Source organism: Uranotaenia lowii, chromosome 1 (genome assembly GCF_029784155.1).
Source record: "Uranotaenia lowii strain MFRU-FL chromosome 1, ASM2978415v1, whole genome shotgun sequence".
NCBI classification, from domain to species: Eukaryota; Metazoa; Arthropoda; class Insecta; order Diptera; family Culicidae; genus Uranotaenia; species Uranotaenia lowii.
In genome coordinates, this window is record NC_073691.1 from 124722596 (window position 1) to 124741696 (window position 19101).

Sequence of the window (19101 nt, forward strand, 5' to 3'; positions counted from 1 at the left end):
CTCGTCTTCTTCATGCATCATGTAGCAAACGAAAGTTGAGTGAGTTCGTTCGGGGCAGTAAACGAATAGTGTCTCTCGGAGCAGATCCTCCTCATGGGGGGAGGTTTGAATGAATGTATATTATTGTATATGTATCGTCTCCTGTATTACTATGCGAGGCCTCAAAGCGTGTATTTTGAGAGCCTCTGATGAGAAAATTGGTGAGGATTTCAATCACTGGTATATATAATAACAAAAATTTCAGAGGGAATGCATCTGGGGTTAATCTGAAGAGACTACTGCAAGTGGAGTGGATTGCCAACCATTGTAGGTCTCTGAAGGTCGGATGCCTTCCCTCGACGAACCATCGGCCGTGGAAGCCCAAGAATAAATTCGAAGGTCAAGCCACACAGATATAGCCTGTGGACATACAAACGTACAATGATAACGTCATTTCCAGATAAAGAAGAATGTTTTGCCCCGAACAATTAATTATTCTTCTATACACTGACAAATCATATTACACAAAAGTGTGTAAATTTTAACACATTTCTGGAATGAGTAGACCTACACATTAAATGTGTGAAGAGACCGCTGCACATATTGTGAAATACCGTTGAAGGAAACAAAATTTGTGTGTTTCCCACATTATGCAAAATGCGGTTAAAAAAAGAAAATGTGTGAAAATTTCACTTTGTTCAATTCCGATAAGCTGGAGACGATAATTTACCTTACTTACAATGATTTGGAAATGAAAAAAACATCAAGATTTGCAAGTTAAATGGTTTTTATCAAAGCAAATGAGATATGCCCAGTTAAATGAAAATCGTTGAGCTAGTACTCGATCAATGTATTTGCTGTTGAGGGGGGAGGGGGGTTGAAGAAAGCAGGGCAATACCATGTGCAAGAGCAGGTAGAATCTGAAAGATAAATTGAGGTGTTTGTCGGAATGGTTTTATAACTTACCATAACTTGCCATAATTGTTTCATACGAGGCTGGGTCATTCGGCCGAAAGTCATGAGGCCGAAAGCCATTCGGCCGAAGGTCATTCAGCCGATGGACGTTAAGCCGAATGGGCTATCTGGCCGAACAGGCCACTAGGCCAAATGAGTTATTCGGCCGACGGTTATCCAGCCGAATGCTGTTAGGACGCAAGGCCGAAAGGATGTTCGGCCGAATGGTCACTAGGTCACCATTCGGCCGAATGACCATTCGGTGTAACGATCATTCGGCCTAATGACCATTTGGCCTAATGACCATTCAACAAAATGACCATTCGGCCAAATAACCTTCGGCCTAATGTCCCAATCGGCCTATTGTCCTATTCGGCTGAACATCCGTCGGCCTTTTAACCCATTCGGCCTAGCGACCTTCGGCCTAACATCTTTCGGCCTATCGGCCTTCGGCCGAATGTCCGGCCCCCGTTTCATGCATGGCTGGAAACCACAATTTAGCTTGAGAATTTGTACGATCGGGGTAGTTTCTGCTTAGGCTTGCCAAATCTAATAAAAACAAAACAAATACAACGACTGCATTTTTACACATTTTTTCCTTGATTTGCTAATTCGCTTGATGGGTAAATTTCGAATTTGCATGGTATGTAAAAATCACACTACAGTTTGATAGATAAGAGACCATACTTATACAAATTTGCTGATAATGTGTGAAACCATTTTGTGAAATGTATGAAACGATTTTCAAGTGTATGGACCCTTGATGTTGGCGACGCCATCTAAAGAGTTCAGGAGTTCAGGTAACAAGATTCATGTATCTAGCCATTATAACCAAAGTGTGTTTTGAAAAACCAAATCAGCATAAAATGTATATCTGATAGAAGTCAGTACTGCAGAGATATAGGTACTTAAAATGAAGAATACATATTTAAACTGATCTTTCGAACGAAAATTGGCATACGTCAAACACTTGAATTTGAATTACCTAACGCTACACGCAACACCGACAAATTCTCCGTCCAATTTTCAGAAATATTATTTTAACAAGAATGTTATTGATTGTTTATAGTTCAGAGCATTGAAATGTTTTGATGAAATTAGACAGCACTGTCTTTTTTTCTACACATTTCGATATAGAGCAAAAATGAACTTAGAATTATTTGTATAAATTGCATTTTGAATCAAGTTAAGGGATCTTCAATGGTGCAGCTTATTGCGATCAAACAAATTCATGCTTTTTTCCAAAGAGTAAACCTTATCTGGAGCCTTCGACACTATCCTAACCACGCGCTCAATGTCTTGGCTATGACATGACCAGTTTGGTAGGCTAACAATTTGGTGACTTTGAATTGCTCGGTTTCATCAGATGTTGCTGAAAAAATGAATTTTCCAAAGTGTAAGATGCCTCATTGAATATTGGAGTTTTCCTTAGTTTGGCATAATTATCGTCAAGTGGCATTTTATTTCATTTCACACACTTTAAATTTTATTTACTGCAAAATCGCATTTCCTCTTTTCGGGTGAGCATAACATGGTTCACAAGAATTGTTCCGAAGAAACGAAAAATTTCTGAAAATTGGACGGAAAATCTGTCAGTGTTGCTAGTTCCTATTCATAAAAAAATAAAGCTCTGTTTAAGGCGTTTTAACTCTTTTTTTTCGTAGCTCTGACCGCTTTACCGTCTTCAGCAAAGTTGTAGCCAGAGAATTTTCCAGTAAGCGCCATATATTTGCCTCTTCTTTACACAGGAGCAAAGGTTTGACCGACCGATTTGGCGCTTCCTCAAGCACATGACTACATTTTCAACACCATTATCTTCTTCTACAAAAGCAAACTTGGTCTTTCCAACTTTTCGTTTAAATTGTTTCATTAAATTTTTACTTAGAGCTCATCTGGCCAAAAAGCCTTAAACATATTTTAATAACAAACTATAACGGCGATTAAAATCTCGGAACATAGATTTTATTGGCAAAAAAGGGGAAAAGTTTTCGGCCTCATAGAGTCAACTTGGTTTTGAACTTTTGAAAACCAAACTTCGTTTTGAAAAACAATCATTATAGTACGAAAATGCATAAAATTTATAACTCACGAATATCACAAGGATGGTAAAGTGTCACGAATAAAACATAAATTCCTCGCTGCTTATGAATCTAGAGTATGTTACTGAAGAACCGAATCTAGCATAATTTATGCACCATTTCTCAAATGACTACATTTTAGCGAGTTGTTATTCTTTTGACAACAAACAAATTACAAAGTGCTACTAATTGATTTATTATCGCATCAAAAGCCTCTCAAGTATCGTGATTGAAATGTATGAGTTTTTTTTACCGGTAAACTACTGGCAAGATGAAAACTGTATTTTTTTTGCAATCCACAAAACAGACAAACCAACATATGCCATCCGTCTCGGGTCTTCATCTTCTCAAATCGATTGATCGTCACCCAGGTCTGTCGGTCTATAGCGCACTTCCCGCTGACCGTTAACGATCACCTTGACCGAGCGAGCGATCGATCGGTGCAACCGAAAATGGCCTACAATTACCCGCGCCAACCCATGTTGGCAAACTTTTAAAAACGTGTGGCGCCATGGTGGTGGATTTCTTCAAACTTTTTCGATGATAATTGCTCCGTTGATTAATTGCCTCCGAGTCCCTTGATTAGTGTAGTCGGTTTGGGGTTTGCCATGTTTTTTTTTGTTTACGCATTCAGTTATCATCATTGTGTAGTTTTTCGTTCCGTTTAGTCATTTCCGACGATAATTCGAACATTAGCTACCCCCATAAGTACATATGTGTTATTTATAGTCACTGTTTGTAGTCAATGTGTTGTTTGGCACTCGATGAGTTTAAATTTGTGAATCATATTTGTCGACATTTCCAAGAGGAAGCATCCTTGACGAGCACAGAAACAATGAGACAGAAGAAAAAACCTTACATTTCAATCATAAAATAATTATAGCCTTTGAAGATGCGATGATTGCGAGCACATGTAAATAGTTGTACTTTGATGTATATCAAAATCATTACCATTCGATTCGATGGAACGTTTCCGGAAATTGAAGCTCACTTAAAAACACGCGGGAGATCCTTTCGCCTTTTAAGTTAAGCAGCATTATTTTTTTGCCACTCCAATTTGCCATTTGACCCCAGCCTTCTTTTAAGTTGAACCCCTTCAAGTGTTCTAAAGTTTGCAATAACAAACAAAAAAAAATAAAAGCATACACTCACTTCACTTCCCAACTGACTAAAGCATCTTGTTTCTGTGTTCTCAAGGTTGCCATCTTGGACTTGGAGACTGTGAAGGCAAAAAACTAAAGTGAAGGGACGCTTCTTCGCAAGACGCCACTGCCGCTCTAATTCTCCACGATCAGCATCGCCAGCAGCAGCATCAGAGAGCGCACGCACATGGTCACCCACAACGAGAACGGCGTCATCAGCAGCAACACCATTAACAGCAACAACAACTGCAGCTGTACAAATCTTCAATAATAACAATCACCGAACGACGGAATCGCCGAATGAGACGCCGTTGAGGAACAGGCGGCGTTATTGACGACGACGGCGGAGGCGACCCAGAACGATGCCTTACTTGGAAAGGTGCATCAACGTGATACAACAACTTATCGCCACCAGCTAGACCACCGAGGGTTTGCTGGTTGGCATCCAAAAAAAAAAAACAAAAAAAACGCGAGAACCATATCTGCACGGGAAGATATCTTCAGTTTCAAATTTGGGAAGGTTACAACTTTCGGCGGACTGAGAACTGATAGTGATCTCGATCTAGAGAGTTATTAAAATACAAGCATCATCCGGTGGGGAAAAGATCCGAAAAAAGCAAAATGGCACCACTACCGATTATCAATCTCGAACCGAGCGAGGTGAAGGAGATCTTCTGGACCAAGGTGAAGGAACCAACTTCGCAGCGGAAGCTGATTCTGGTGATCGTTTCGATTGCCCTGCTATTGGATAACATGCTTTACATGGTGATCGTGCCGATTATCCCCGACTATCTGCGGTATATAGGAACCTGGGGTCCGGAAGAGCCAGTCAATGCGAGCGCCCCGACTACGGTTTTCACTCCACATGCTCATGTGCACCATGGCGAAGACTCGGCCACCGGTGTTTTGTTTGCCTCGAAAGCCATCGTCCAGCTGATGGTGAATCCGTTCTCTGGAGCCCTAATTGATCGCATCGGATATGATCTTCCCATGATGGTAGGGCTGATAATCATGTTCTTCTCGACGATGGTGTTCGCCTGTGGTCGGAGCTACAGCATGCTGTTCTTCGCCCGATCGCTACAGGGAGTAGGTTCAGCATTTGCAGACACTTCCGGTTTAGCCATGATCGCCGACAGGTTCACAGAAGAATCCGAACGAACAAAGGCTCTGGGTATTGCCCTTGCATTCATTAGTTTCGGATGTTTGGTGGCACCACCCTTCGGAGGAGCCCTCTACCAGTTTGCGGGCAAAGAAATGCCATTCATCATTCTGGCACTGGTTTCGTTAATGGATGGTTTTATGCTACTGTTGGTGATGAAACCTGTCAAGGAAGCATTCGCTGAACGACAGGACACAAAACAAGACACCGTACCCATTTGGAAATTGCTTCTGGATCCATATATTGCTGTATGCGCAGGTGCTCTCACGATGTCGAACGTGGCTTTGGCTTTCCTGGAACCAACGATTTCCCTGTGGATGGAAGACAATCTGACGAATGATAACTGGAAGATTGGCATGGTGTGGCTGCCAGCATTCTTCCCGCACGTCTTTGGCGTGGTTATAACTGTAAAAATGGCCCGTTTATATCCCCACAAGCAATGGTTAATGGCTGCTGGAGGTCTCGCTCTAGAAGGACTGTGTTGCTTCATCATACCGTTCAGCCCGTCGTACATTTTCCTGATGTTACCCATCTGTGGCATTTGCTTCGGAATCGCATTGATCGATACTGCTCTGCTTCCCATGCTTGGATATCTGGTAGATATTCGATATGTATCCGTCTACGGTAGTATCTACGCCATCGCTGATATATCTTACTCAATCGCATACGCAGTCGGTCCCATCATAGCAGGCGGTGTCGTTGAAGCAATTGGATTTACTGCTCTCAACTTCCTGATTGCTTTCTCAAACTTGTTGTATGCACCAGTACTAAGCTATCTGCGCAACATCTACGACTTCAAAACCTTTGAAAATGAAGCAAACATTCTGATGGGTGATCCGCCGACCAAGGAATACCAAACGTATGCCATGCAGGACCAACAAGTCGTAGGATCGGAATACAAGAACCATCTAGATTATGGCCGACAGCAGGACGACAGTGGATATCAGCAACAGCAAGACACCGACATCGATCAGGGATACTCACAGAATGGAAGCTACGATCAACAGCAATATCAACAACAAGGCGGCTACCAAAACTATCAACCTGGATATCAAGAACAAGGCGGAGTTTATCAACAACAACAACAACAGCAGCAGCAGCAACAGTCGAGACATCTTCCACAGCAGCCTCAGGTGGCTAATCCATTCCGACAACAGCAACAAGCGCAACCGCCGCCTCAACAGCAACAACAACAACAAGCACCATCGCAGCCACGGATCTCGAATCCATTTAGACAAGGGTTTTAAAATGTTTGTGCTGTGCAACGAAACGTGTTTTGTTCAGTGTTTACACACTCGTATGACCTGTTCCTTTCTGTTTACTGTTATTGTTTCTTGTACATGAAGTAGGATAGGGCAATGAATGAAAGTGAAAAGGACTCAGTATGTTCTAGAAACAGTTCTAAACTGATGCAAGCAAGAGAAAAAAAAAAAGGTTACGTTATGGCGATTTAAAGATCCCAGTTAAATCCGTTGAGTAAGTTTATGAAATGGCGAATACTGTATGGCCACTAAGTGTTGAAATTGCAATTATGTACAAGCTTCTCCTGTCATCACATTTGTAGCGTAGTTGAATCGTACGAAGGCAGAAACGGCCAGACTAAATAAAGCGTATAACAGAGGTATAGACGAAACTATTTAAGGCGTATTATACATATAGCAAACACAACGCTGACAGAAAAAAACACTAGCCAGTAAGACCATCTAGGTAAGAAGCCATCGAAGCTGGTTCGCTTTTACTGATCCACATCGACATCGTAGACATATCAAACCAAGTTTAAACGTTCTATCTAGGTGTGGAGAGGTGGAGCTCAGGACAGCTTCCGTTGGCATATGAGTTGTTTGGATTTGGTTTAGGTTGGTCCTTCGAACCGGCTTGGTGAGAAACCATTTATCAGGTCACTCTCTCTCAAGTGCTTTTCGATGGGATGCAACCACTCGTTATTTTAACATAAGACACAACCAAGGTAACGATACATATCAGAGCTCCGGCTCGCCTGAATTACCAAAGTGATATTATATAAAAAATTACTTTTAGAGTTAATCTAGTCATACCGACAAGGCATATTGTAACTACAAACATGTATTTAGACTTAGGTATACTTGTTGAAGCAGCGCTGCGGTCGCGATCAGTGGTCGTTCGTTGGTTCGTATCAATCTAAGCTTAGGTCAAGCTTATATCAATTAAGTACAGGAAACTTTCGGAAAACCAAACTACGAGATTATGAAAATTAGAGTGAAGTTGACTCTACAGGACCTATAAACAATGTGTCTGATTATTGACTTTTTCCATGAATAAAATGGATTTAAACAGGGTGTATATTATTTTCGGGGGCCTCACAAGAGTGTCCCTCTTGAAAAGTTTATTTTTTCAAATTCTACTATGCCCTAAATCAAAGGAAAAGATTTAGAAAAAAAATCGTCATCTAATTTTTCTTATTAGAAAATTATTGTTCCCGTGAAAATATTCTAGTCTATTTTTATCAAATCGAATAAAAACTTTACCTGGTTGATTAATATGGTCCTGTAGACTCAACTTCACGAGCGAAATTCAAAGAAAAAAAAACAGTTTTCGTGCGTAGTTGTATATGTATGTAAATGCCTCTTTTTGACAGTGTTTGGTTCTAACAATCGTTCGTCCGTTCGCTCGTTCTATATGAAACGGAAAAACAAAAAAAAACAAAAATCTCTAATGATATCAATTAAAATAGCTATCTGCAGCGTCTTTGGCGATAAAAAAATCCAGTGCTCGCATGCTTTTGACTATGTGTGTTGTATGTTTTCGAATACGATATACTCTGGAATTCCGATATTGTATTCATCTAAGTACAGAAGCAAATAGTACTTTTTTCATTGTAATTTAATCCGTTCTGTAGCAGTCTCAGTTATCGAGCATTTTAAAATTAAGCACCATAAAAAAACAAAAGACAGACTAATTATGTTTATCAATAGGGAATCGAGATTGAAGAACGACGAGACACCAAATTCTAACAAAATATCACAGTCATATCAACTATACATACCAGTAGAAAAGTTAGCGATCAGATCCAGTAAAAAAAATTAAACCGATCCCAAATTTTTAAAGGGATGAAATTATTTACTTTGGCAATTTGTACCGTGATTCTACCGATATATCTGAAAATTCATCGATTTACATTCTGATTCTGCCAACTTCAGTTTGTAGAATTTTTTAACATTTACTTTTTTAACGTGTAGTTTTGTCAGACTTTTTTGATTTGTAACACAGCAGTATGGAAAATAAATCGAAAAAAGTTGCTTTAAAGCGGATCAGATTAGTCCAATCTTTTGTATATATCACGATACATTTCACCGTTCGCCGTTAAAGTAGATCACTTGTGACATTACATTTACAAAAAAACAACTCATAAAAAAAGTCGAATAATTTCACATAAGCTCTTAAAGAAAGTTGTTTAAACTATTTGAACTGAATTTATGAACGCTGTTATATTGTTGCATAAGAGAATGAAAAAGAAACAATGCTATGTATATAAGTATATGTATATTTAAATTTTGTTTTAGTACAACAAACGCTTTACACGGCGTAGTTAAGTTACTGTAAAAATAAAATCGTCCCTTCGTATCAATTCAATTCAAACAAATCCAAATATAATGACAAAGAAAAATCAAACATGACTCGGGAGCGTAACTAAAATCCGAAATTGTGAGATAAGGAATCGGATAAGAATGTATCCAATAGAAGAATCGCACAAAAAGGATCCCACAATCGGTCATATGTAGTATAATGCATCCGCAGTCATGGAAAGTAAAAAAAAAACAAGCTAAATTTAGATAGAACAACAACCCCAAACACAAAAATGTTGACATGGGGACAACAAATCAAACATGGTAGAAAACGAACAGAGAAATTAACTAAATGAAAGCAATAATAAGAAACTGTATTCTTACTGAAAACAAAAATGAGACAAATTATGAAATCCAAAATTTGTAAGCACCATCAACGATATTAAAGAGTAAAATCGAATTATCAAAGAGAAAATAAACACACAGCAAAGCATTAGAAAGTATGTTTTGTTAATTTCTGAAACATTTTTTTTTTTCATCGAACTTATGAAAGGTGTAAGAAAAACAAAGTAGACGTTTTTTTCCAAATCAGGTATTTTTTTTTTAAATCATAGCAGGCATTGATCATCATGATAAGAGATAAATCATCTGCCCGGATGGCAACAACAATCATCTTGACGCGAGAGTAAGTTAACCTACTGCAGTTACCGAAATTGTTGGGTCTAATAACTCCAATTTAAAATTTTAGAAATAATTTAATTCTGCATGATTAAAGTTTTCAATGCATTTTTGACATTATTTCTCAGAATCAGGTTACATACAAAATTTCTTGAAATTTTGTTCGTATGGTAGTTTGAAAAATTGTATATTTTCAAGTGATTTCAGTACTACGCTGATTTATTGAATACACTAAATATTCCACCATTTTAAAGAAAGCATTATTAATGCTTTGAAGAAAAAACAAAAAGAAAACGATTGTATAAATGTACTGTTGAATGTGTTGTATTGCGAATTTTCCAAACATGTAGGTGAAAATTGTAACACTGAACTTAGAAAAAAAACGCTATTCAAATTTAACTTACGAGTAGATGTAGAAAAAATAAAACGACACTTGTTAGTATGCAATTCAATTCTAGACTGTAAGCGAACATTCAAACACTATAAATAGAATCATGTAGGTAAACATTCATTCGTCATTCGAATTCCATCAAACACGTTTGCAGGAAAATAATTTTCGCGTTAGATTCCATTCCGTTCCCACAAACTAAAATAATAAATTCCTGAACTAATGATCAAAGAAGCATGACACAACTAAAAATACTTATACGCATATTGATGCCCCTTAAACTGTGCTACAACGTCCACGTCTACACTGAATCGTATGATAAAGTCTCATTCCTCTCACTCACTAACACTCTCCCTCACACACATGTTTTCAAAACTCTAACGTTATGATGCAACTAACTTACTATATACCTATCTAATCTGACGTTAAATTATTCCCTAACTGTGAAATCTAAATGAACATTTAATCAAAAATTGACCTACAATGTTTTATTTTCCCGTTGAGAATAAATTAATTTTATCGTTTTTCAAATTCTCTCATTAATTGAACAAAATAAGGTTAGCTAAGGAATTAATATTTTATAGGTACTTTATTTTATACATAGGAATATCCGTTTATGTTTACTTTTCCTTTCTTCTCAATATGAATGTTCACAATTGTAACCCGAAATACCGCTAGCAATAACTTAGTTCCCAAATCCAATGTGTACATATAGATTTGCTGAAAAAAAAAACAAAATCTACTACTTAAGGTGCCGGCCCGTGTAATATTATTGAAAACACTGAAAAAAAATTACTGGTATAACGTGTAGATTATAACTGTGTTAATCATAGTAAGCGTACTGATCATTTTGTTAAGTAAAACGAGCGTCTATAGAATATGTTAGATGATTTTTTCTTTCAAATCAATCTAGTTAACACATGTTGCTATCATTTTACTGGGCCAACTCGAATTAAAAACTGATGGCGCTGAACAACGGAAATAAGCAAACATGTTCAGCTTCGTTCATACTCGGCAACTTAAACTGCGATTTCGGTAGATGAGACTTACTTATGTTTACATTTTGGTTGCTGAAAGTCTCCCAAACTTGTCGGGAGACTTGCGACATGCATCTCTTCGTCTAGTTCAAAATGTAAACGTAAACCAATCTCAGAAACCGAAATCGCAGTTCAATTGTTCAAGTTGCCAAGTGTGGACGAGGCTTTAACTTCGTTTCGAGACTCCGAAATTCCGACGGCTGCCATGCCAGTTTCAATTATACGAACGAAATGTTATGAACTTAGTTGCAATTATATTTGGGAATAAATAATGATTTTGAACCGAAAAAGCTTTAAATACTATTTCTGAATTCGCTGATGACTGCTGGCATAAATGAAAAACAAAAAAAATAAGATAAAACTTGTACATGCTCTTATTTACCACAATGAATAAAGAAACATTAACTCAACAATGGTATCCCACCCTTGCTCCCAACTCATTGCAATTAAACATCCGAAGAAATGGATAAACAAACAACACATAATCACATGAATATATATTTTAACCATCACATTGAGCAGGAAAGCACATTAGAACTCAAATGGAACTTATATTTAATAGAAAGATAAATTATCAAAAAAAATTATATACAAAAACTACAATCGCAGGCAAAAACTATAAATCATCAGAGGGTATTATTCTACTAGTTATGTTTCACCTCTACACAATAGACAGAAACAACACAGTGAAACATGCTGAAAGTGAAGTAAAAAAAAGTATCATACTATATATCATAGAATAAATAAAAAAAATCAGCTGTTCCCTCATAACGGATCGAATGAATAAAACGAGTAAACTTTACATGAATGAACAGAAAAATAACAAAAAGGAAAAAAAACAAACAGTTATAGTTGTATTAATAACGTATTATCCCTATTGAAACGAATAAGACAAAGTATTAAAGTGAAACAAGCATAAAACAAACAAACAAAAAAAGTCCCATTGATTGGTGGAAAAGCTGTTTGCGATAATCGAAAAACGGAAGGCGAGCGAAGAGAGCGAACCACTCACGTATCGTGGAGAAAGACATTTACATGTTAGCAAAAAGCAGGAAGCAGAAGGTATGAAACGAAACGGCATTACAGGCTGATATGAAATGAACAATGTTGAAATATATAGACGAATAAAGGTTTAGTTCAACACATCTAGCGACTGCAAAAGATATCTTCCTTCGAAAATATTCCTCAAGATCATTCCTTATATTTGTTTGAATTTTTAAAAGTCATTTCAAAAGTTTATAGAACATATACTGTCGTCAATGGTACACAAACTCTTCTGTTTGAAAACAACAAGAGCATGCCCAGCAAACATTTAAGAAGGTTTATCACAGAAACAACAAAATTATTCAATCTAATAAACTAGATCAAATGATTGAATAAAACTTACAAAAATAGCATATATTGCTACACTCAACGAAAAATATTCCCCCTTATTCTGCGCCGCGCGTTAGATGACGATAGTCGAGTCGAGTCGGAGTCACGTGAGTCTTGTCACCTTATTCCCGAAACCGATGTGACAGAGGTTCATGCCCAGCTGACTACTAGATTAGGATAAGAAAGCAAGAAGTTCATTCTAAAAGACGTTTCTCACCTAAAGCGACTACTGGAATCGGATGACTAGGGTGATTCGACTATCGTCACCTCACGCGCGGCGCAGAATAAGGGGGATTGTTTTAAGGATAGTTTATATTGGAAACTGTCGTTTTAAAAGTTTATGTTCAAATTTAATTGGATAATGATCAAAGTAAGTAAACTAAATTGTGCTTGATTATGTTTTAAAATAAGTGACAATGACGAATTGTAATGTGAAATTATCCTGAAATTTAAAACTTCAGACAATCCGCTTCATTTATGCGGGTAATCTAGCTGGTTTCGTGATAATTTAAAATGATGTAGTATTGCATGAAAAGTAGTAACGCAATACCTCGTTAGGCACCCTGCAGTGATGTCCATTGAGTTTATTGTTTATCAATGCGAAAAGACATTCCCCATTCAACACCTAATAACTTTTTTGTATAATAAAATACGAAGTTTTCGACAAACTTGTTCAGCGGAAAATTTCCTTTAGGAATTTCATAAATTGGCACAAAAACCATCAGCTTGTTCGGTTCTACAGAAATACAAAATATGCAATTTTCCCATTTAAACCCAAAAGTTCAAATATACTCATGTAAACCGTTACTTAAAAATTCTTTTTAAAAAAACCATGGATGAGTTTTGGACCAATACGAAGCTTTTTAGACCCCAGGGTTTTAGAAATTCAAAAATGACCCCAAATCGACTCAGTCTGTTGTACATATTGACAGATTGTCCTATATTGAAGATTGCCACATCGCATAATTTACAATTACTCGGTCCTTTTTAAATACATTACTGATCAACATACTCCGCATGTTGACAATTCGATAAAAAGAAACTATCGGTTTCGGTGGTTCCCGAACACCTCACTACGCACAACTCCTTTTATTCTGGAATATAATTTAAAGCTGTTCTCATTTAACCTTCAGTCTATCCATCGAATTTTTGTTACAAAGGGAACACTAAGTGGTAAAACAATCCTAACCCACTTCTCACTCCCAACCTTAGAAACAACCAAGCGTTTCCGGTATGTCTGAAGTTCTCCTTCATGCGTTCAAGTGGATTTCCTTCATTGAGTTTTTTTTTCTTTTTCACCCAGTACAGGTTCGTTCTCACAATTACAGAAAAAACGAGGGGCGAATTTTCGCCGAATTCATTTTTCTAGTTGCATTTCACAGCAGATCTTATTTCGAAAAAGATTCTCTTACACATGCCCGCACTTGACGGAGAGGCTCGTCGGGTACTCAAATTACACACCAACTAACGGCTTTGTTCCCACTTGCTTATCCAGCAGCCCCATTTGTAAAATTTCACGTTGAAGTCGATTGTTCTTAAAGAAGCCATCATCAATAGCGATGGGATTTATTGAGTTTCGTTTAACGAGGTTTGTACACAAACTGAAATTTTCAAATAAAGATATTAATAGTTATTTATGGAGCAAGTTGCTAAAATTAGGTTGGACAACGAGTTACATACCAAGGTAGCCGAAATCACAGAAAAAGCTATAATTTCACAGAATTTTGAGCAAATTTTCATCACAGAATCTATGTCACAGAACACAAAATTTTGGAGATATTCATGGATTGTTTTTAAAATTTTGTACGTATTTCCAAAATCAAAAATTTTAGGTCAACATAAATTTTGGATATCTTGCTTTGTTTTGGAAAATCATCATTGGTAATGTTAATTGATTTTTCTTAAATGAAATTTAAAATGGACTCATATTTTTACGACTCTTCAAAAAAAAGTAAAGGGCGAACACGAAATTATTGCGACACATTCAACAGGGCATAACTTTTTTACCATTGTGTAAAAATCAACCAAATTTTACACACTTTCTCATTCATGTAAATGGTTTACATGCTGTCAAACTCGAAGTCGTGTTTTTCGATTCAACGAAAATAGAGGTGAACCAACGTAAGTCAAGAAAACAAATTCTTTCCAAACACCTGGAATTTTCTGACCTGTCGCACCGGCAGTTGGAAAAAATATTGAACATTCACCATTCAACCGTCTCCAGAGTGTTGAAGCGGTTCCAGGAGCAGTTGACGTTGAACCACGGCAAAGGAGCTGGAAGGAAACCGGGACTGGAGAACAAAAAGACGGAGGGAAAGGTGAAGCGGATGATAAAGCAAATCTCAACGTCTCAAGCCGTGATTTGGCTTAAAAAGATCGGCATGTCGCAGAGCTACGTCCAGAATGCAAAGAAGAGAGCTGGACTACATACATACAAGGTAGAGAACAAATCGCGATGAGTGACAACAATCGACGGCTAAAACTCGGGCACGGACGCTCTACGAGAAAATATGGCTGCTGTGTGATGGACGAAGAAACGTATATAAAAGCCGATTTTAGGCAAATTCCAGGGTTGGACTTTTTCACCTACCTACCTACCTAAGGGTCCGGCGCCGATTGACCGACGCATAGGGCTGAGATAAAAGATCTCCACTGCTGGCGATCCGGAGCCAGCGTCTTCACTTGCTGCCAGCCAAGGTTCTCGTCAACTGTGCGGATTTCAACGGCTAGACTTCGCCGCCACGAGCTTTTGGGCCTGCCTCTTCTTCGATGCCCATCTGGATTCCAGTCAAGCGTCTCTCTGCAAATCTCGTTTTCATCTCTTCGCAGTGTGTGCCCAATCCATCTCCACTTACGTTCCCGAATCTCGATTTCTAGCGCCTTTTGATGACACCGGCGATAAAGTTCAACGTTTGAGATCCAGTTGGAGTTTTTCACCGGCAAGAGCAAATTCGATGTGGACGATAAATTTAAGAAGAAAAAAATGTCGAAGCTCGCCTCCAAATATCTCGTTTGGCAATCTGCTCTAGCTGACTGAGGAGTGAGCCTTTCGTGACAAAGGGCACAGTAAATGGCGAGATCTACAAATCTGAGTGCCTCGAGAAGCGCATTTTGCCGTTCTTGCAGCAGCACGACGAATCTCCTCCACTATTCAAAATTGTCCGGGAGTGGTATGAGGCCACTTCTGTCCATTTTGTTCCACAGGACATGAACCTGTCAAACCGTCCGGAACTGTGCCCGGATGAGCAGTACTGGGCAATAATATAGCGGGAACTTCGTAAAAGCAAGAAGACATTCAAAGACGAGAAGAACACGAAAAAGGTGAAAAACTGGTACCGGATGACACTGTAAAGACTTTGATGGAGGACATCGAGCGACAATGCGTTCAATTTTGTACTCAAGGCTCCATCTACTAATTTTTCTTTTGATTTTTAAAGTAAATATATGTATAAAACTACCCTGAAATGTTGGTTTGATTCTAAACATTATAAGAAAATTGGCGGTGTCGCAATAATTTCGTGTTCGCCCTTTATGCTGTTTCCATAATAGAAAAGCGTCACAGAATTTCTGGGTAAAATCACAGAAAGTCAGATTTTTTTTCGCAAAAACGCAGAATTTTTTTTCGGCAACCTTATTGCATAGGAGAGAAGCGAGCTATATGCGCCTATTAAGCAGAATACTGATTTAATCAAATATTTCATCGAATATGTGTACAAAAACTATATACACATGAGCAGACATCTGTTTTCTATACATTGGAGTAATTTTTATGTTGAAATCTCCTTCGGTTTTTGAGAAATCGATTTAATTTTAACTGTTGTCAAAATTGCCGAACCCCAAACCGTGCGGGCTAAATGCGCCTATTTATGTTTTAGGCAAAATTTCTGTTTTTTGGCAATTTTTTTCGTATAATTTCATTGGATATGCTAGAAACTGATAACTTTCATACGACAAAGCTGAAGTTTTATAAAAACCTATTTATTTAATTATTATATAGAATGAATCAAAAGTTAGAGTTCCCGTATTATGGAGGCAATTCATCCATAAGAAAAAATTTATCAAATCTTTTTGAGATCTTCAATTCTCTCTAATGGAGTTAATTAGAGCTTAAATACGAAGTTTTAATGATAAAAATTATAAATTTATTCTATTTAACCTGTTATATTAGGATAGCGGCATTTTACAAGCATGATGGGGGCATACAAAAACACTGTCTTATTCCACTTTCCAATCAGTATGAAACCATCATAAAAGCTTAAATTTGTTTACATACTTCTAAGGTTCATTTGAAAAAGAAACAAAATCCACCAAACTTTTCGTTTTGAGCTTTTTTACGTATAATTTTTAAAAGTCAAAATATTACATCAAAAGGTATCAAAAACTTGTATGATTTTTTAAATTTTTTTTTAGTTTGTTTATTCATGAAATTCTTTCTTGACTTATGTTCAAAGCGTATTACCCTCAAAATCCATTGATTAGATATGTTGTCTTGTCAGCCATTTCGCCAAATGGCCGTAGGGTCATTTAGCCCGATACACAGTGGTTCAAAATCAAAAAAAGTGAGAAAAAATTATTAAAAAGTTTTTTGTTAAAGATTATTGGCGAAAAGTTGAACAAAATAATAAATAAGAAAATTTTTTTCAAAATTTGCTATTTTTTCAATAATTGCTGAAACGGGGTTTGAGCTTTATACTAGGAAATTGAACTTTTTTCAATTAGTTTTGAATATTTATGATAAAAGTAAGTATGGGCTCAAAAATTCCTGTATATTAGTTGAATGAATATTAAAACTGATGTTTTAAGGTGAATTTGCATATGTATTGAAGCAAACAATGCTTGGTTTACTCTGTATAAATATTTTAAAATTTGCATTTTCAATCCAAACAGCGTTCCACTCAATGACTTCGTATTCAAAATATAGCAAAAACTAGCAGCTGATTTCAAGATATGTTTTTAATGAGGCTTTCACCTATCCAACGGTGTATAATTTACCACGGCGAAAAATGCTTCCGAAAAATAAATAAAGTAAATAGAAATTTTTTATCATCTAATTTTGGATTTTCAATCAAGCGAAACTTTATTAGTTCATGATATTATGGATGTTTTTATTCTTCAAACTGTGAATAAGGTTATAATACATCACTTCGATTTGAACATTTATAAATTTTTAAAGATTTATATGTTTTTTTTAAGTTGTTTTGGCCTGAGAATAAAAAATCCAATTTTTAATTCTTGTGTTAAAGTTGTCGTTCATGTTTGTTTCATAGAAGGTGTATAAAAGGTCCTAGAAAATATCTAAATACATCATAACGTTCCTAGAATATTGAAGATTCGATTCCAACATAAAAAATATGGTTGTCGCTGACTTGAAAAATTGACTTTTTCCGGCTTTTTGGGGATTTGAACCACTGTGCGATAGGCCCATTTAGGAAAACTTTCCCCTACACAATTTTTCGCAATGCCGGTAAATGCCCTGGTTAAAATCAAGGTATGATACTTCCAGATAATGTTTGTAGCTTTTTCTTCAAATGTTCTAATGAAATGTAGTATTTTTCATGGATTTTCGACTGGTTAAAAATTTATCATATTATGTTCTTCACACTTAAAAAAAGTTTTAGTAAAAATCAGTTTTTTCGCATGGACAAAATATAGTACGCAATCTTGATAAGACAAAAAGGATTCAATTCCCTCCATTCTGCAAACTGTTATTGTTGATAGTAGAATTCAGTTTGGTTCCTGTTCCTGTCGTGCTGAACCGTTTTTAGCCTTTAGTTTTTGATTCGTTCTCCTGGTTCATTTGAAATATATTTTCAAGCAATTTTGCTTTGAAAATACCTTCCTGGCGATTTTTAGCTTGAGGTTTACGAATATTTAAGGAAATATGTATGCTTCCCCCAGATCCCGGCTTCCTAGTTGTCGAAATTCGTTCTCCGAACACTTTTATTACTTAGGTGACGGTTTATTTCGCCACATTCAACGATTTAGCTATTTCCGCGAGCGTGTAGTTGGGATTTTCTCGACGCATGTACGAAATTCTGAATCGTAGCTCCTTTTGCTTGGACGCCATTTTGAAAACTAAAGACTCAATGTTGAAAGCCAATTAGAAGCATAATTCTACACAAATCCACGCTCCTTTTTTTAAACTCAAAATTAAGTTGTTTTGGTTCAAAACAGCACTTCAGTGGCAGCCCTCAACTTTCATTTCGACTGGGCAATCACAAAACTAAGTTCTGATAGGCATACTCAAAACTAAGTTCTGATAGGCATTCTCAAAACTAAGTTCGGTTCGAAATGAACTCGCTAAGTCTTTTCAGCCCAACAAAGAGGGTAAAATTTTAAGTTCATAAGGTCGACCTCTGCTTTGCTTCCTCGCCGAAGGAAAAAAGGGATGAATTTTGAGCAAGCAGTTCGAACTCCATTTTGCACCATCGCGAGGAGGAAAAAGGAACTTAACATAGAATCGAACTATGTTTTGAATCTCGGTCAAACTTCATTTTGAGTTTAACCCTTCGTTTCATAAAGTAACAAATTTGCAACAATTAATGTATGGAAAAATTGAAAAATTGTATTATATTTTCATTTTTTTTTCTTGATGTACACATCGTTTCCAACTGGTTAAAATAGTTTTTGGGGGAAAATAAAAAAAAATTGAAACGAAGGATTAAAAAAGGAGCGTGCACACACCTACAAAATGAGGGGTGTTCATATTTTCTTATATGAATGATTAGAAAAAAATACGGCGAACATATGTTGACCACTTTTTGATCCGA

At 36.9% G+C, this 19101-nt stretch overlaps 2 protein-coding genes across 5 annotated transcripts in view; both read left to right on the forward strand.

The window, feature by feature from the left end:
• The window catches only part of LOC129739803 (vesicular acetylcholine transporter), a 71538-nt gene extending 59434 nt beyond the window's left edge, over nt 1-12104 (forward strand). Inside the window, exon 2 of the mRNA XM_055731326.1 lies at nt 4209-12104. Within this exon, the coding sequence (XP_055587301.1) occupies nt 4775-6559 (1785 nt within the window). The 5' untranslated portion in view covers nt 4209-4774 and the 3' untranslated portion in view covers nt 6560-12104. The remainder of the gene's footprint in view (nt 1-4208) is intronic.
• LOC129739802 (choline O-acetyltransferase) overlaps nt 1-19101 on the forward strand; it is a 151763-nt gene that overhangs the window by 59434 nt on the left and 73228 nt on the right. The window lies entirely within an intron of this gene.